The sequence below is a fragment of the Pogona vitticeps genome, chromosome 1 (genome assembly GCF_051106095.1).
Source record: "Pogona vitticeps strain Pit_001003342236 chromosome 1, PviZW2.1, whole genome shotgun sequence".
Classification (NCBI taxonomy): Eukaryota; Metazoa; Chordata; class Lepidosauria; order Squamata; family Agamidae; genus Pogona; species Pogona vitticeps.
The window spans coordinates 67,158,302-67,178,856 of record NC_135783.1 but is presented as its reverse complement, the minus strand read 5'-3'; the positions used below and the strand labels follow the sequence as shown (position 1 = coordinate 67,178,856).

The following is a 20,555-nucleotide window of genomic DNA, read 5'->3' as shown; positions in this document are numbered from 1 at the left end:
AGATTGGGTAGAATATGGAACTACCACCTTGACTTCAGAGCTACTAACTTGATTCATATACTGCACTTGGAAAGAGATAGAAAGAAATATTAAAACTATAGATCTGCAGGAAAAAGAAGTCACAACTGAAAGCCAACATTTCCCCAAAGGGCAGCCATGATAGTTTGTTTTAAAACCTAGCTTGACTTTCATGAAGAACAAGTTATAGCAAATTAAACTTGCTTTCCCAGTTAACAATACTGTATTGTGGATACGGTGGGCAGAAAAGGAAACATTTATTTATCTTATTTATTGACGGCCTTCCTCCCAATAAAGGGACTGTGGCATCCACCCTCGTGCACCTTGCTTGACCTTCAAGCCCCAGAGCACACGAAGGCAGACACTCTCTCCTTAGATACTTGCTGCCACCAGGTGATCTCTAAATCACCAATACTTCAGAAAGATTCAGGTCCACACTTCCATTTCTTTAACATAAAACTATTGTTTATTGATTACATACATTCATTAATATCTTCAGTACTTAATCATTCCTCAGAATTTCCCACACTACACCCTCTATTACTCTGTCTGGCTTTTCTCTCCTGCCTGACTCTTACATTTCTCTTACTGACTTAAACTCTCTTAATCTCACACTCTGACTTGAACTCACTGAATCTCACACTCTGACTGAAATATTGACTCAGGCTCTGCCTCTTATAGCATCTGACTTGGCTCCGCCTCTCTGCAACATTAATATTCATAAATCATTATATTACATAACATAAACCATAGATCAAATAAATAGAGAATGCTACAGGGACTCATTGTGTACCTAGATTTTAATATTATTCGCTTTTACAGTATTTTCCTCTAAGTGTTGTACAATAGTGAAACAGTTGATTTAAGAACCTTATTTAGTTGGTTATAATTAGTGGAGGAACGTTACACTGAGAAACAAAATCAGGTTGCTGAAGTCAAAGCTATACATGGTTCCTATTCAATATTTGTAATACCTTCTCTGTCTCTCTCTTCAGAGATTTGCGGTTCCCACCCTCATGCTTATTGTATTGTAGACTTCCGGAATGGTTCCTAGTTAAAACAGTATTTTATATCTGATCAATCTATTATAGCAGTATTGAAGAACCTTATGACTGTCCTGGTCATTGTGTGTTCTGAGATGATCTTTATATATGAAGCTGAAAGCACCTTACAGACACTGCCAAAATCTGCTTTCAGACTCTGCCAACAGCCAACCTTCGTTTTTTTCTTTATCTACCTTAAATCACTGTTCTTTGTAGAACCTTCATTGACAGTAACTCTTCTTTTCTGTTGCCTAACATAAGCTGGTTTCTCTCTGTCTTTTTCATGCAAACCATTCTTTATTGTCAGCTTTTCTGGGGCTCCTCAGGGGAGATGCTGAAAAAGAAATGGAAAATGGCAGGAAAGAGTGACGTTTTTCATGGTATTAATTTTCATTTTTTTAAAAAAAGGAAGTGATAAATATAATGTGGATTAGCCATTCACATATGAATAAGGGAAAATACAATTCATGGTTTTAGATATTATATCAGATATATCATGTATGATGGCTGCCAAAAAAAGGAAAGTAATTTTAAAGTGGAACACAATCCTGCACATTGTTAGTAGATAAAGTTTCAATGAATTTAATTTATTAATACTTTGGGATCCCTGGCAGGTTGATGGGTGCTAAACAGATAATAATAAGTAAAATAGCTACCATATGCCTGTTACTTCCAAGTTGTGTTTCTTGATATTGCAGATAAAAAACAACACATACACACATATTGTCAGGTAGCCCTTTTTTCATTCCTTAATACTATTGTTTCTTTTTTCCTTTTCAGGTGAGGAAAAGAGAGAGAGTGAAGTGTCAGGAAAACATGGATTATAGAAGTATTGTCACATTAGGATCCCGTGTAGCACCTTTAAGATTAACTGGTTTATATTTTTCTTCAAATATACACTTCAGATGACTGGAGTAGTTGTTCTCTGGGGGAAGTTTAAAACTGTTGGCAGGAAGGAAGATTTAAGGGAAGATCACAATAGGGTGTGTTAATTTTAGGTGAAGAAGACCTTTAACAGAGTAGGCATATCAGACCAAAAAAGAGCAACAAAACCATTGTGAATTCTTAAAGGGTTGCAGTGATTAATTCCATCATAGTGTTTGTTGGTGATTGGGGTCTCTGAGCTAAGAGAAAGTGTGTCCACTGAGGGTGAAATGTTCAGTCATTGATTTATGGGTATTTATATTTCTGATGTCTGTTTTGTGTCCATTTCCTTTCTTAGTAGAACTTGGCCTGTTTGTCCAATATAAAATGCAGTGAGGCATTACTGATAAAAGATGACATATATCACACTGATATTGTGGATTATGTTATTTGGTACTCTAATGGTATTTCCTGTGGGGCAGGCCCTGGCATCTGTGTTTGCTCCAAAGCTTTTCCCTATGTCAATGTCTCTGGTGGACAGACTTTATTGCCAGTTAGAATTCTCTTTAGAATTTAATTAGAATTCTATTTAGGTTGGAATTACAGTAGTTTGGGATGGGGTGGGGGACAGTCACAGAATAATTAGCAAATCCTTTGTTTGGAGTTTGGTATGGAAAAACCCAGCCATACTACAAGGGAAGATGCTTGAAACCATACTTGCCACCTGATCTTAACTCACCTCATTCAAGCAGACCCAGCATTGATATCTACTACAAATTTTTGAGACTTTGATCTGCATTTTTATGCACTGTTCATGGAGGGATAGTGCACAAAAGAAGTGAGATTTTGCTCACAAAAGCTGTCAATTTGTGTGATTTTTTTAAATTAGTTAAATAAAGGTATCACTCTACTCATACATTTTTGTAATTTGAACAACACTGTCTTTTTCTAATTATTTTGGTTGAGTGGTTGTCTGTATGTTGTATGTTGTAGACTGTCTCTCTAGCCCACAACAAAGGTAATGGTTTGTGTGTGTGTGTGTGTGTGTGTGTGTGTGTGTGTGTGTGTGTGTGTGTGTGTGTGTGTGTGTGTGTGAATCCAATCACCTTGGCCTTTGACACTACCATTGTGATGGAATTAATCACCATCACAGATGGTGTTAAAGATCTTCACCCAGGAATAGCACACCCTCTTGTTGTCCTCCCATGACACACTCTCCCTGCCAACAGTTTTAAACTCCCTTCAAAGACAGCCACTTTATTCATCTGAAGAAATATGCTTGGACACACGAAAGTTTATGAAAAATTAAAAACTGGTTAGTTTTAAAGCTGCTACAAGACTTCTGGTGTCTCTTGTACTACAACAGCTGTAACATATCTACCAGCTAGATTAGGATCCCCTGTTAATGGAGGATAACTGTCCAATGAAATCCTAATTTAGAATCACAAAGTGACTGGAGAGTAGTTGTTTCAGAATAAACAGCTCCCAGAATTCCCTAGTTAGGATGACCATTGGCCAGGCTGGCCATTGTGAGTGTGGGCTTTGCCATACAAGCAAGTAACTTTGCCAAGGTCTGTATGGATGTACAGTGGACCCTCGACTTATGGAGTTAATCCATATTGGAATGGTGGCTGCAGGTCGAAAAGTCCATAGGTTGAGGGTCCCTTTCCCATAGGAATGCATTGAAAACCCATTAATTTGAATTTGGTGCTTTCCCTGCCTCTCCCTTCCGGTCCGTAGGTCGATTCTCTGGCCGCAAGTCAAAGTGAAATGTTGCGGCCGGAGAAGTCCGTAACTCGAAAAGTACGCACGTGGAGCCGTGCGTAAGTCAAGGGTCCACTGTATATATCTTGCCTGTCCTCCCCTTGGGGAGGAAAGTCCTGCAGATGCTCAAGTTTTAATAGTACCGGGCACTGACGGGATGATTCCTGAATTAAATTAATAAGGGACTTCATTACAACTCTTGTCTGTATTTACTGCACTATAGCTGTGTTTCTCCAGAACAATTTTTAACTCAAGTTATATGTGAATAAAGAGAGTGAAACAGCATGTTTGAGTCTGCTTCAGTTCTCCTGAGGTTGCTCTTAGAGCACTCAAAATGTAGTACACAACAGGAGGCAAGAAGATTCAGGGCAGCTGTTCTTAAACTGTGATCATCTGGTACCTCAGTTAGTATTAGCTAATTTAAGCATTATATTACAGTACTCTGATCTTTATTTCAGCAGCTATTTGATCAGGTACTCACAATATGTTATATATGGCCAGTCCCTAACAATAAAGGGCCCTTGTAGCTTACATGGAGATACTTCAAAGTGGACACATGTTTTATTGATGAAAAGCAGGTATCGCCCCAAGAAAGAAAAAGCTACATGATATCCGATGCTATCCTTTCTAACATGTACACGTTTTAGTGTTGAGAGAAGCATGGAAAAACATGCATTTTTCATTATGAAAACAATACAATAATATTAGCTTTCTGGTTGTGAACACTGTGCCCACAAAAATACAATCACAATATAAACCAATCTTTTACTTCCCTTTTGATTTTGTGACAGTATATAGTTGTTCCTGCATGTTCATGGTAATTTTAGGTTATAGTTCTTTCTGAAAAGGTGTATATGCCTAGCTGTTACTGGTGTCTAAGTAGATATAGTCAAGGGTTTTGAGTTGTGACTGAAAATGAGGAATTTGGAAGCGGGGTGGTGAAAAACTGAAAAATATAAAAGCATAATGTGGGCGTAAACAAAAAGAGGTCTTATTTATTCTGGAATATTTGCATAATAATAACTTTTTGAAATTAAATAATAAACACATATGTAAAAGGTCCAACACCAGTATTTAATGTATAAATGTTTCTAGATTCCATGCTGTAAGATGACATTAAACACAGCAAGATAAAGAACAGTTGGTCATACACCCACCTAGCGGATTCTTCAAAAAATCCTATATCATTTAAGCCTTTCCCTATTAGTACTTTCCAAACACTGTAAAACATTGAGACAGCTGTGTCTTCAAAATGCAATTCTTACAGACATTTTGGAACTCTAATACAAGACTGATGTTTTCTCATAAAAAAACTGGCTTGGTACACTAGCAATTTAGCCCCCTATAAATTAGGAAAGTTATTAACCAACTGCATATTAATGAAAACTATGTACAATAATACAAACTTGATAGCAGTAACAGTCAGGTAAAGTAGAATTCAGCTTCATTTGCATAAAATGAACTTAGCTGTCTGAAACTGAAATGAAATCTAAAGAGGGCATTCTTAAATGTCACAGCTCTCAAATCTGCTCTGTAACAGGCTGGAAATATGGGAATCATGCAGATATTCCATTTACCTCATTGGGAATTTTCTGCAATTATTAAAGTATCAAATCAGTTCAATGGGACTAGGATGTTTCTTCTCTGTATTTGTTTTCCTCTGTACAGAATAAAGGATTTGACTTAGCCCAGTCAATGCATCAGAATTTATTTTCTGCTATTTTGTAGAAAATGCATCTGGGCCATCATTACAGTAAAATGTTTTTGCCTACATTTGTCACACATTTTTAATACAATATAAACAGCCAGTTTTAATAATTTTTTAGAACAGCGCTCTCCTTTTCAGGTTTAGGTTTAAAAATAATGAAAGTTTTGCATTTGATAAATCCATTTGTATGTTAGACTCAATTTATGCCTGATAAGAAAGATGTTTCAATACTGACACAATAAGCAAAATCCTATTGTGCAACTTTGTACCCAATGCAATTCTCATCAGGTGCAAGAAGTGTTTAATTTACAATAATTAAAAGCTTCCTTCACCCTTGTTCTAGATTCCAAAGGTTCCTTTTGCCCTGGGAAGCTTTTAAAAATCACATTTGGATTGCCACTGGTAGGATCAGGATAGCTGCTGCCACTCAGAGTAGCAATTTTTGGCTTTTAAATTCTTTCCCTATTGTCCTGAAGCTCCCAAAGTCTTCCCTTGGCAAAATGCACCCCAAGGTAGTCTCAGAACTTAATATGGGGTATATGAAGCTATTAATTAGTGTAACGTGAAGGTTTCTAGTGTCTGATCTTAGTTGTGCTGATGAAAAGTTACACAATAGATTTTTGTGAATGTTTTTATACTCTGTAACCAGAAAATCTAATAATATTGGAAAATAAAACTGTGGCAAACTGTAATATTCCAACATACTACATTTCTATTGCGTGATGAAACATCCTTATGGCATTTTGAAATCATCTGGACATCCTATGTGCTTAATTTAGTTTTTCTTTTTTATTTGTCATTCTCAGGTAGAGATTGAAAAGTTGGACTATCATCACTATTTGCCACTGTTTTTCGATGGTCTGTGTGAAATGCAATTTCCCTATGAATTCTTTGCTCGGCAAGGCATCCATGATATGCTGGAGCATGGGGGTAACAAGATTCTTCCTGTCATTCCTCAGCTCATTATTCCAATAAAAAGTAAGTGTGCATATGGGGGAAAGTTGACACTGAAGTTACATGGGGTGTCATTTTTGACAAGTTGCTAATTAAGCAATAACCCATGGCAGACTTTGCAGCAGAAGACGGCAACTGAGTCAATTGTAGAGTAGAAGACCAGGAGCCTTCTGCCGTCTGTCACACATTTGGTGGCCTAGACTCATAAAATTGTACTGGCATGTCTTCTACTTATTATAATGTTGATCTTGGTATATAAGAAGTTAAATTAATAATTTTATTCCAATTTTTGCTTTTTGCACTGTCAAGCTATCATGTGAAAACCACACAGAAAGAGAGGTGGAAAATGTTACAAAATAGTTTTGTGGTGGAATCAACTTTGGTGTTTTTTTTCCAGGGAGGGCATCTATTATTAAGCACTTTAGTAATTTTTCTTGCTAACCTCATGTCTTCATCAGCATAATAAGATACACATTATGCATTAAACGATGCATGAACTCTATGCCCACAGGTTTCCTCTTTGCAGCACTCTTCCCTTCTCAGTGTGCTGCAGTTCAACATTCCTTCGGCTAACTTAAACAAACTACAGTTTCTTTTTACTTCTCAATCTATAAACTGTGGCTACCAAGCAACAGCATTTTTGAACCATGTGTTTGTAAATTGCCCCCCTTCCATACATACCACAACCCCTTTCCCTACTTTTGCATGATTCATGAAAGAAAAGTTGACATTTTAATTATGAAATTTCAAAATGTGACATTTTTGTATTTATGTGGGAATGCTGTAAGCACCAGCAACCGATTGACATTAATTAAAAAACTCTACTTTCAGTTCAGGGTGAGCCATGACTTCATCACATTGATGCAAGTTGTGTGTACCCCAAAATCAATAAAGGAACTCTTCAGTGGTGAAGTCACTCCCTGTGCACCATAAGAGCTCCACAAGAAGAACTGGGTCAATAATTTTCTGTTATTCTCTGAAACACCTTCCTCTTTTTGCTCTTTTGGTTCAATATAACATTAAGTCTTAAGAAGGCTCCTACAAAACATGGTAACTGCTTAAATATTCATGTGATATGCCTAATAAATTATTATCTTAGTGAAGGTTTGATTTTTTTAAAGTTTAATGGGCTAACATGGGTGTAAATGGTTTGTCAACAGAACAAATCATTTTCATGCTTCCTTACAGTCTTTTTCATAGCAAAATCATGACTTATCTCTCCAAAAGAAATGTATTTTGCATGTCCCCACTAATAGACAACATATCTACCATCTAAACAATTTTTACCCCACAGTAGAATGGCTGCGTCGTTGGAAGGTTGCTGATTTGCACAATCCCCACACCTTCATTTCAAAGATTAAATCGGATACTGCAGTACTATTCTTTTCTATTTTAACTATAACTTTCATCTGTGCATTGTAGTGCTAACAGTGTTCTCATCTATATTCTCCAAGCAGTATGACTGGAGTTGTGTGATGAACTCTGTAGTTTTTCTTCCTCATCGGTTGCTATAGACTCAGGGCCCCGCTAGACAAGAGATTTTATATATACAAGCAGTACACTTTTAAGAGGAAATAGCCTGTTGATTCTGTGAGAATTTATCACAAGTTGTTAAATTTGGACATAGGATGGCTTTGTTTGCATCTCAGGCATACAGCTTAAAAAGATTTGTGTTACCTGGAGAGGTGATGTTATAAGAGGAAATAACATTTTTGTCTTAACGTATGGCCTGATCCTTAGTCTCTACACTGAAATAATAATCTTGATTTTGTTCTCTTACTTCTTTAACTCATGCCTTCCTTGATAAAGACTACAGAAATACCTCGTCTGTTTTGAAAGCAAGGAATATCAACTTATGTACCTTTGCTTCTTCTCCTTTTACTTTACCTCACTAAATTTATTGCTTGAAAGTTCAGTTTATAATTACCCATGGCAGTATTGTATGTGTGTGTTGTTCTGAGCACATTAAAAATCTATTTACATTAATTTGGGGTCTGCACATTTCAATCACTGTTCCTGAAATAAATGGTTCGTATGCAAATCTTCCTGTATATATAAATAGTAACAAGTTCCAACATGGCTGCCAAAGAGAAAGATTTTCCAAAAAGTAAACATTTTCATATTCTGTGCCTGCCTACCTGAAATTGGTGACCACTAAAACACAAACAGACATTACAGATAACCTCTAATTAGAGCTGGAACACATTAATGTTGCAGAAGGATGGTTATGGTAGAGTTCCTGTGTTTGTGTAATCAGACTTCAGAAGTTCTAAATTTGTTGTTGTTTAGTCATTAAGTCATGTTCAAGTCTTCGTGACCTCATGGACCAAAGCATGCCAGGCCCTCCTGTCTTCCACTGCCTCCCAGAATTGGGTCAAATTCATGTTGGTAGCTTTGATGACACTGTCCATCCATCTCATCCTCTGTCGTCCCTTTCTCCTCTTGCCTTCACACTTTCCCAACATCAGAGTCTTTTCCAGGGAGTCTTCTCATGAGATGGCCAAAGTATTGGAACCTCAGTTTCAGCATCTGGCCTTCCAGTGAACACTCAGGGTTGATTTCCTTTAGAATTGATAGGTTTGTTCTCCTTGCAGTCCAGGGGACTCTCAAGAGTCTCCTCCAGCACCATTCAGAAGCATCAATTCTTAGGCAGTCAGCCTTCTTTATGGTCCAGCTCTCACTTCCATACATCACTACTGGAAAAACCATAATTTTGACTATGCGGACCTTTGTCAGCAAGGTAATGTCTCTGCTTTTTGAGATGTTGTCTAGGTTTGTCATTACTTTCCTCCCAAGAAGCAGGCGTCTTTTAATTTTGTGGCTGCTGTCACCATCTGCAGTGATCAAGGAGCCCAAGAAAGTAAAATGTATCACCGTCTCCATATCTTCCCCTTCTATTTGACATGACCAGTGGTCATGATCTTAGGGTTTTTTTTTAATGTTGCGCTTCAGACCATTTTTGGTGCTCTCCTCTTTCACCCTCATTAAGAGGTTCTTTAATTCCTCCTCACTTTCTGCCATCAGAGTGGTATCATCTGCATATCGGAGGTTGTTGATATTTCTTCCAGGAATCTTAATTCCAGCTTGGGATTCATCCAGTCCAGCTTTTCACTTTATGTCTTCTGCATATAAGTTAAATAAGCAGAGAGACAATATACAGCCTTGTTGTTCTCCTTTCCCAATTTTGAACCAATCAGTTGTTCAATATCCAGTTCTAACTCTTGCTTCCTGTTCCACATATAGATTATTCCAGTATTTTTGTTGCAGATATGAATAGAACATTTGGATGTCTGCATTCACACATTGGGAGGATATTTGCTGCTTGATGTACTGGCATGCACAGGATTGTCTGTACACGATCATTTGGATTTGCTCATTAAGGACTGACTCCCAACACAGTCTGCCATGCATTTTTTGTCAATTGTCTCTGCCCTCTCTTAGCCTATTACACTCTTTCTTACCTTCCCTCCTTGTTTTACCAACCATTATGCATAAAGTATGGAGAAGGACCAGCAGAAAAATGCTGCCTAACCAAGTTCTTTTGGAGTCTGAAACCATCAATACACCAATGTGGGAATGTTAACAACTTAAAGAGAATGTAGAGAAGAAAACATAGACAGTTAAGTAGCAAAATAGATGGCAACCTCGCAATCCTTCTGAGTACCTGAAGAACAAGGAGTGGTCAACTCCTAGAATCATTTCGTTGTACAGAACCTCTTAGAATCAAAGTCTGCAGTAAGACTTATTGAATCAAGGCATCACAGCTCCTTATATACTTTTTAACACTATAGCAGTAGGTGCACCTGTTCATTCAGCATATATAGGTGTTGTCAACTTTTTTGACATTTTACATTGACTATGGAGGAGACTCTTGAGAATCCCCTGGACTGCAAGGAGAACAAACCTATCCATTCTGAAGGAAATCAAAGTGCTCACTGGAACGACAGATCCTGAAGCTGAGGCTCCAATACTTTGGCCATCTCATGAGAAGAGAAAACTCCCTGGAAAAGACCTTGATGTTAGGAAAGTGGGAAGGCAAGAGGAGAAGGGGATGACAGAGGACGAGATGGTTGGAGAGTGTCATCGAAGCTACCAACATGAATTTGACCCAGCTCCGGGAGGCAGTGGAAATAGGAGGGCTTGGCGTGCTCTGGTCCATGGGATCACGAAGAGTAGGACATGACTAAATGACTAAACAACAACAAAAATGTTTCTAAAAATATTTTCCATTATTTCCTATATAGACAGAAAGATTTTAGCTTCTAATGTTACTTAGCTTAGAGCTTGGGCAGTTAGTATTTAAAAGTAATTCGTTATGTAATCACGAGAAAGCATCCTTCCTCCTACAAGCAAAGTTTTGGGAAAATTTGAAGGCAAGAGAATGGGACGACAGCAGACAAGATATTTGGACAGTGTAACTGAAGCTACTAACAGTGGAAGACAGGAGGGCCTGGCATGCTCTGGTCCATGAAGAGTTGGACACGACTTAACGACTAAACAACAACAACAAAATTTGATAAAATGATAGCAGAGTATTTCACAAAATAACAAACTGATAACAGACACCATAACAGACACCAAAAGAGAACAGAATCAGACATCAAAGCAGAAGGACATGAAGAACTCTCTAGCCTAAGTACTTCATACTACCCTTGAACTACTCACCACTGAATATCTGGGGTAAACAACTTATACTTTCCTCCAGTCACATAGCTAGCCATGTTTCTAGTAATAGCCTTAGCATTGGGCATAGGGGGAAAATGATACATACTACACTAAGCATCCTCACCATGACAAAGATCTTCCAAAATGGAACTGCAGTCATCCATATGAAAATGGCATCAAATTATGCACACAAAGTGCATAGATTAGTATAGTAGAATGCAATACAGTACTAGGTTTCACATGAGGAGATCCTGCATGGGAACAAAGCAGAACAAAAATAAATGAACATATGATGGAAGTCCATTAATGTTAGTTTGCATGCATACTGGGTTACAGTATCATGCATGCATGGAAAGTTGGACAAATGTTCAGTTGGGACATTCCTTCAAACACTTAAATGTTCTCTGGCTTGAGTGTTGAAAACCAGCCATTGAATGTACTGGCATGCTTGATGTACTGGCATGCACAGGATTGTCCTGGTGCTGCCTGTCCATGAAACTAGAATCTTCTTCAGTTGAACATGATTATGGAATGAAAAGGAGAAAGGGGTAACAAAGGTTGACTCAATGTTTGCAGTTAAAATTTGATCGGAGAATTAAATTACACCCAAATCTATTTTAGCCTTCAGTTAATTGCCTTTCATTGTTTCATGTTTTTTTTTAGCATGGCACTATCTATCTGGCCTTTCTAAATCCTTTTTTAGAAGTATTTTCAGAACACATGAAAACAGAACAAGAGCAGAGAAGTAATTTGCAGGGAGAAGTATTGATGGCCTGGAGGGACTGATATATCAAGAAAGGTTAAAATATATAGATTATAGAGTGCAAATATTAACAGTTTGTAAATATACTATCTGGGGAGGTGGAGATTCTGCTTTCTCTTAAATGTTTAGATCAAGACAAAATGCCTTTCTAAAAGAAACTAGATTGATCTGTGCCTTTGGGGCCTTTCCAGTTGAACATTATATTATATAATCAGGTGCAGCTTCAGCTGTTTTCCTGCCTTAGATAAAAATATAATTATGCCACTCCCTTCTCCATGTTCATATTTGATGGTGGAGGAGTTATTGTACTGTTGCCTTCAAGGTAAGCTTCTCCTCCTCCTGGAGCCTTTCCCATTTTTGTTTTAGCAAAGAATGGTGGGTGGGTGTGTACTTTGCACCCTTCATTTGAAAAGAAGGAAAACAGATACAGTTTTCTACCTCTTCCCCAAGGGCCCAAAGTAGTGATTTATCTTTATTCCTGAGGAATTTCCTAAAAGGCTTAAAATTATCCTGCCCATGCCACCTTTCGATTTGAGGGGTCCTTGCATACAGTGAAACACAGCTATCTATAAGTGGCTGTCTCAGTATATTTCCTTCACAATCTGATTTGTTGCAAGAAAACAATAACCCCTGCTTTAGATGACAGGAGAAATTCAGCTGGTCTTCTGATTTTGATTTTTTTTTTAAAGACACATGAGTATGCATTTGCTAAAACTGATTTCTGTCAGAAAATGAAGGCAATGCTTATGGGAGCAGACACCCCAGCCTCATAGTATGCTACCAAGCAACAGAAAACCCACCTAGCACTAGCACCAGACATTTTTTATTCTAAAACAGAGGTGGAAATCATGCAGTGCATGGATCGCAGGTGCCGTCCCAAGACTGTTTTCGTACTCACATTTGCCCTTGCCAAAAAATAAAATCCTTTAAAAATAGAACCGTGGGCTTCCAGACACTTCTAGTTTCCTTTTTCCACTTTTCAAATAATTATTAGCCATGCACAAATGCCAATAGGATGCCATCCATTAGTCACTTTTGAGTATTTGTCTAAACTTTCCCATATTTTAAAATCTGAATGCTTGCCCATATCAATATTTAGCATTTTTAAATCCCACTGATTTTAGGAGCTAATTGCACACAAGTGTAGCTCCATACCTTTAAAACTGGTAAACAATTTTAAACAAACTTTTCCTAAAATTAATTATATCTTTGATCAAAACTTGTGAAAGACGCAGTCACTGAGATTCTGTAGCCAAAAAATGCATTTACAGTTGCAACATATGAATTGAACCAAAATTTTCTTGCAGTGTTTCTCCATCAGATGCAAGAAACTGTTACTAGATATATACTAAAAATTATGCTTTTGTATATTTGCATCTAGAGAGTCAGTTAAGCCTACTTCCTTTAGTGTCAAAACAGAAGATTGGAGATAAGTGCAAAATAAAAAGAATTAGAAGAGATTGAGTAAGACCAAAGAAAATTCTCATACAGAGAGAAGAAACAGAAGAAATAAAACACTGACATCAGTTATATGGCAAGCAGCTAGAGATCAAATTATATACAGTGGTGCCCCGCTTGACAACGATAATCCGTTCTAGGAAAATCGCTGTTAAGCGAAATCGTCATCAAGCGAAAAAAAAAATCAATTGGAATGCATTGAAAACCCGTTAATGTGTTCCAATGGGGAAATACCTCATTGTCCAGCGAAGATCGGCCATAGAGAACTGCCAATCAGCTGTTTAAAATCACTGTCTTCCAAAGCAGGGGTCCAGAAAACAGTCATTTTGCGAAGGGAGGGAAGCCATTTTGCAGAACCAGAAAAATTGTCGTTTAGCGAACAAACGGTTCGCGAAGCAGGCTCCTAATCGACATCAAGCGAAAAAAACCAATTGGAACCATCGTTTTGCAATTGCAATAGCGATCGCAAAAAAATAATTGTAAAGCAATTGTCAAGGAAGTGTTCTGTTCCTTATCCAGGTGTGGGACATGGTGGCGCTGTGGGCTAAACCGCAGAAGCCTGTGCTGCAGGGTCAGAAGACCAAGCAGTCGTAAGATCGAATCCACGCGACGGAGTGAGCGCCCGTCGCTTTGTCCCAGCTCCCGCCAACCTAGCGGTTCAAAAGCATGCAAATGCAAGTAGATAAATAGGGACCACCTCGGTGGGAAGGTAACAGCGTTCCGTGTCTAAGTCGCACTGGCCATGTGACCACGGAAGATTGTCTTTGGACAAAAACGCTGGCTCTATGGCTTGGAAACGGGGATGAGCACCGCCCCCTAGAGTCAAACACGACTGGACAAAAATTGTCAAGGGGAACCTTTACCTTTACCTTTAATTTCAATGTCATGCAGGGTAAGCGTTTAGCGGGGCACCACTGTATATATAAAATTAAAATAGAAAAACAAGGACATGGACAAAGCTGGACATGAAAGGCAGAGCAGAATAAAAAGAAGCAGTTGGAAGAATGAAAGCAGTGAGAAAGAACAGAGCCATTGCTAATCCTGTATGTGTGCCACCTGCTGGGTTTTAATCATCATCATCATCATCATCATCATCATCATCATCATCATCATCATCATCATTAGAACTATAGAGCTGGAAGGGACCCTATGGATCATCATACCCAACCTCTATCAAGGAGGAACAGTGGAGAATTGAACTCCCAAACTCTACCCAAACCATTGAGTTATCTTCTTTTAGTGTGCAAATATGAATTTTTTATGCTGATCCACTAAAATTTATTGATAGCTTCAGGGGCCACAAAAACAAGTTGGTAACGCACGTCACACTCGTCTAGCTAATATTAGGAGGAGGAGAGTGGAGGGAAGCCCATTAAGGGGAGTTTCTGCCAATAAGAAAATATGAACAAGATGGAGGAAGAGCTGGGGGTAGTGAGGAGGAGGAGAAGTAGGATAGCAATATAGAATGGTCAGCTGTCCCTGAATGTGGAGATGATGAGCCAGATTCTCAAGTATATGCCAGGCTTGTGGCTATAAAACACAGTCCTCTTCTAGCAGATTATATTCCAGACTAGCTGAAGGAACTTGCTTTGGAAGAACCAAAGGAAATCCCAAAAAGTTGAAAGACACCTAAGAGGTGCTGAAGCAGGGACAAGTCAACTAGGAAGACATGACCAGAGATCATCATCACTGCCTCCACTGAAAATGGAAGTTCCAGTGGTTATACCAGTTGGTACAGGACATAAGGGAAGGGAGGCTGAGAGTTTACAAGCCATAGCAGTGTTATACGTTGGATTATAATTCATTTCACTGCTAATGTGTTTACCTGGAGAATTTGTTAATAGAGAAAGTATTGTCGACAGTCCCCTTCATGGATTACTGCCCTGTCGGGGCGAAAGGCCTTGAGAGAGGCTATGGGCTATGCCATGTAGGGACACCCAAGACGGACAGGTCATAGTGGAGAATTCTGACTAAACACGATCCAGCTGGGGCAGGAACTGGCAAGCCACTCCAGTATCTTTGCAAAGAAAACTCCATGGACAGAAACAAAAGGCTAAAGGCTATGACTCTGGGAGATGAGCCCCTCAGGTCAGAAGGCGTCCAACATGCTACTGAGGAAGAGCAGAGGACACGTACAAGTAGCTCCAGAGCTAATGAAGTGGTTGGGCCAAAGCCGAAAGGATCCTCAGCTGCAGACACGCCTGAAAGGGAAAGGAAAGTCTGATGCTGCAAAGAAAAATACTGCATGGGAACCTGGAATGTAAGATCTATGAACCTTGGTAAGCTGGATGTGGTCAAACAGGAGATGGCAAGAATTAACATTGACATCTTGGGCGCGAGTGAACTAAAATGGACAGGAATGGGTGAATTCAATTCAAACGATTATCATATCTACTATTGTGAGCAAGAATCCCATAGAAGGAATTGAGTAGCCCTCATAGTCAATGAAATAGTGGGAAAAGCTGTACTGGGATAGTAGTAGGCATCCTTCAGTCTCGAGAGACTATGGTATCGTGCCCTGTATGGAGGACTTGCAACAGCGTCTAGTGTGGCTGAGAAGGCCAATTCGAGAGTGACAATCTCTTCCACACTGAAGACAAATCCAATCTGTCCCCTGTCCAGCTCCCTGGTTTTGTTGCTTTTGTGACTTCCTCTTTGCCTCGGCCTGCTGGACAAGGGTCTCTTCAAATTGGGAGAGGCCGTGATGCAACGCCTGCCTCCAGGCTGAACGCTCAGACGTCAAGGTTTCCCATCTGTTGAGGTCCATTCCTAAGGCCTTCAGATCCCACTTGCAGATGACCTTGTATCGCAGCTGTGGTCTCCCTCTGGGGCGGCTTCCCTGCATTAATTCTCCATACAGGAGTTCTTTTGGAATCCAACCATCAGCCATTCTCACGACGTGCCCAAGCCAACATAGACGTTGCTGTTTCAGTAATGTATGCATGCTGAAAATTCCAGCTCGTTCTAGGACTACTCTATTTGGAACTTTGTCCTGCCAGATGATACCAAAAATCTGTCGGAGGCAACGCATATGGAAGGTGTTCAGCTTCCTCTCTTGCCGTGCACAAAGGGTCCAGGACTCACTGCAGTACAGGAGTGTGCTCAGAACACAAACTCTATAGACCTGGATCTTGGTATGTGCCATCAGCTTCTTATTAAGCCATACTCTCTTTGTGAGTCTACAGAACATGGTAGCTGCTTTGCCAATGCATTTATCCAGCTCGACATCTAGAGAGAGTGTGTCACAGATTGTTGAGCCAAGGTACACAAAGTCATGAACAACCTCCAATTCTTGCGTGGAGATGGTAATAGAGGGAGGTGAATCCACGCCCTGGCCCATGACTTGTGTTTTCTTCAGGCTGAGTTTTAGTTGAAAGCCTTGGCAGGCCTTGCTGAAACAATTCATGAGTTGTTGAAGGTCTTCAGCAGAGTGGACAACAATGGCTGCATCATCTGCAAAGAGGAAGTCCCACATGCATTTCTGTACTGGGATACAATCTCAAAAATGATAGAATGATTTCAATACGAATCCAAGGCAGACCTTTCAACATCACAGTAATCCAAGTTTATGCACCAACCACCGATGCTAAAGAGGCTGAAACTGACCAATTCTATGAAGACTTACAACACCTTCTAGAACTGACATCAAAGAAAGACGTTCTTGTCATTATAGGGGACTGGAATGCTAAAGTAGGGAGTCAAGAGATAAAAGGAACAACAGATACCTAACCACTCGGCTAGTCAGGTATAATCTAAATCAAATCCCTTATGAATACACAGTGGAGGTGAAGAACAGATTTTAGGAACTAGATTTGGTGGACAGAGTGCCTGAAGAACTATGGATGGAGGCTCATAACATTGTACAGGAAGCAGCAACAAAAACCATCCCAAAGAAAAGGAAATGAAAGAAAGCAAAGTGCCTGTCAAACAAGGTCTTAAAAATAGCAGAGAAGAGAAGGGAAACAAAATGCTAAAGGACAAAAATGGGAGGGACCTTACAGAAGCAGACAACATCAAGAAGAGGTGGCAAGAATACACAGAGGAATTATGCCAGAAAGATCTGGATGCCCTGGACAACCCAGATACTGTGGTTGCTGACCTTGAGCCAGACATCCTGGAGAGCGAAGTCAAGTGGGCCTTAGAAAGCATGGCTAACAACAAGGCCAATGGAGGTAATGGCATTCGACTTCAAACTATTTAAAATGAAGATGCTGTTAAGGTGCTACACTCAATATGCCAGCAAGCTTCGAAAACTCATCAGTGGTCAGAGGACTGGAAAAGATCCGTCTACATCCCAATCCCAAAGAAGGACAGTGCCAAAGAATGCTCCAACTACCGTACAATTGCACTCATTTCACATGCTAGCAAGGTTATACTCAAAATCTTACAAGGTAAGCCTCAGCAGTATGTGGATCGAGAACTCCCAGAAGTACAAGCTGGATTTTGAAGGGACAGAGGAACTAGAGGCCAAATTGCTAACATGTGCTGGATTATGGAGAAAACCAGAGAGTTCCAGAAAAATATCTACTTCTGCTTCATTGACTATGCAAAAGCCTTTGACTGTGTGGACCACAGCAAACTATGGCAAGTTCTTAAAGAAATGGGAGTGCCTGACCACCTTATCGATCTCCTGAGAAATCTATATGTGGAACAGGAAGCAAGAGTTAGAACCACCCCCGCGCCCCCCTGCAGGCAAAGCACGGCTTTCAGAGGTGCATTGTCACTGCTGAACAAGCCCCAGGAGGCTTCTGAAAGCGGCGCTTTGCTGGGGTGGGTGTGGGTGGGGGTGTGGCAGGGGCAGGCCCACCACACCCCATGACCCGCCATGACAAAGCGCCACTTTCAGAAGCCTCCTGGGGCTTGTTCAGCAGTGAAAATGCACCTCTGAAAGCCGTGCTTTGCCTACGGGGGCGCGGGGGGCGCGGGGCTGGTGGGATTCCACAGGGTCGATCATCTCCCCAATGCTGTTTAATATCTACATGAGGACGCTGGGTGGGGTCATCAGGGGGTGTGGGGCATCGTGCCATCAGTACACTGATGACACTCAGCTCTACATCTCCTCTTCACCAACTGCATTGGATGCCGTTCTGTCCCTTCAGCGCTGCTTGGAGTCTGTACTGCAGTGGATGCAGGAAAATGGGCTGAGGCTGAACCCGGATAATATGGAGGTCCTGAGGGTGGGTGGCCCCACCATTAGTGGTCTGGGAAACACTCTCTCATTGGGGGGTGACTCTTACCACAAAGAGTGAGGTTCGCAGCTTGGGGATGTGTTTGGACCCGGCGCTCACCATGGAAACTCAGGTGGCGTCGGTGGTACGCACCGCTTTTTTCCATTTTTGGCAGATAGCCCAGCTGCATCCCTATCTTGATGTTGGGGCACTCACTACCTTGGTACATGCACTTGTAATCTCAGGATTAGACCACTGCAATGTGCTCTACGTGGGGCTACTTTTGAGGTTGATGCAGAAACTCCAAGTGGTACAGAATGCAGCTGCCAGACTCCTTAGTGGTGTGAGAAAATATCATCTTATCTCTCCCCTTCTGGCCCCTTTTTCATTGGCTGCCCACTAGCTTCCGTGTTGACTTCAAAGTTTTAATGCTTACATATAAAGCCCTAAAAGGTTTAGGGCCTTGATACTTGGCAGAAAGCCTGCTCCCACCAAAATCTACCTGTATCACCCGATTGAGTCAGGAGGTGAGGCTGAGGAGCCTGACGCCGAGGCAGGTCCGGAGGGAAAGAACAAGAAAACGGGCCTTCTCGGAGGTAGCTCTTCGCCTCTGGAGTAATCTTCCTCTGGATATCTGGGTGGCCCCTTTGAAAACCTGGATGTTTAGGCAGGCCTTCCCCTCAATTGTTATTTGATTTTTTCTTTTTTTTCCCTATCTTTAATAACTCCATTACTGATGTTTAACGTTATAGTTTTATATTGTTGTTATATGTGTTGGAAGCTGTCCAGAGTAGTCAGTTGACTAGATGGGCAGGGTACAAATGCAATAAATAAATAAATAAATAAATAAATAAATAAATAAATAAATAAATAAATAAATAAATAAATAAATAAATAAATAAATAAATAAATACAATTGAAGAAAGTGAGCTTTTGCACACACACAAAAATTAAATGGGAATATTAGTTGCAGTAGCATTAGCTACTCTCTTTGCTGTACTTGGTATTAACATCACTACTACTGCTGTGTCATTTTGGTTCTTAGTAAGAATGTATATTGGAGAATACATCTCGCATTCTTCTATCTAAAGATCTTTGTATCCCAGAGAAGGTGGCATTATTATTTTTATTGCCTTTGAAATCTAAGAGAAGGACAGATTCCTCCAAGATGTCCAAGGAAAAACATCAGGTCAGATTGGTTCCTGTCTTTTTACCCATGAATTGTCAAAACCATTACTCAGGAGCAAGGAGGAGTTTTAAATTATCTAGAACAGCTAGTACCAGAGAAAATCAGTGAAACATTTAAAGATAATTGAAATAGAAATCTGTTTTGGGGTGTGGTTTTTTTGGCATTGTTAAAAAATAATGGCTGTAATACATATTCTTCCTCAAGAGCCAGCATAGTGTAGCAGACAGTGGCTATCTAGGCTTAGGAGACCTGGGTTCTAATCCCCATTTAGCCATGGAAATTCACTTGAAGGAGGCAATGGTAATCATTTCTTGAACATACCTGGAAAGCCCTGTTAGTGAACAACTTGATAATATATAATAATGATATGAAAGTTCATGTGCTTTCTGCTCTTGCTGTACCTTAATGTTCTCACATCGCCCTAAGGAGAACATCTGGTTACCTCTTTCTGTATGGATTTATATGTATTGTAAGGGTGTGTACATTTTGTAACATGTGCAAGTTAGTCATGTATTTTTTTCAAAATATGTGAACTGATCCTTCCCTTTAAAAGAATGAGATAATGGGTGTGGTGTTGTAGCCTAGCAGAAAAGCAACCACTTTGCATATGAGAGTTCCTCAGTTCAGTGTCTGACTTTTCGTATCGGGGGTGGCTGACTCAAACCCATTGAGTCATAACTAGAGATGGGGGTATTCGTATATGAATATCCCCCCCACAGGTGCAGCTAATGAGGGTCCGCCCCCCTGGGGCCAAACTGACCACTCACGATTCCGCCGCTGCTGTGAGCTCCGCAGAGCCTTCCTATTGCTCCATTGTTCGCGATAGATTAGCCAGTCCTGGCAGAAGGTGGGATGACAGAGTGGTTAATCCATCATGAGCAACGGAGAGACAGGAAGGCTCCGTGTAGCTCATGGCAGTGGTGTGAGTGGTCGGTCTGGCCCCAGGGGGCCGGGCCTTCGT

At 40.2% G+C, this 20,555-nt stretch overlaps 1 protein-coding gene across 7 annotated transcripts in view; it reads left to right on the top strand.

The window, feature by feature from the left end:
* PACRG (parkin coregulated) overlaps positions 1 to 20,555 on the top strand; it is a 323,734-nt gene that overhangs the window by 132,053 nt on the left and 171,126 nt on the right. For all 7 annotated transcript variants that reach the window (XM_072994479.2, XM_072994458.2, XM_078383212.1 and 4 more), the window contains exon 3: positions 6,204 to 6,375. In XM_072994479.2, coding sequence (XP_072850580.2) covers positions 6,204 to 6,375 — 172 coding nt within the window. The remainder of the gene's footprint in view (positions 1 to 6,203; positions 6,376 to 20,555) is intronic.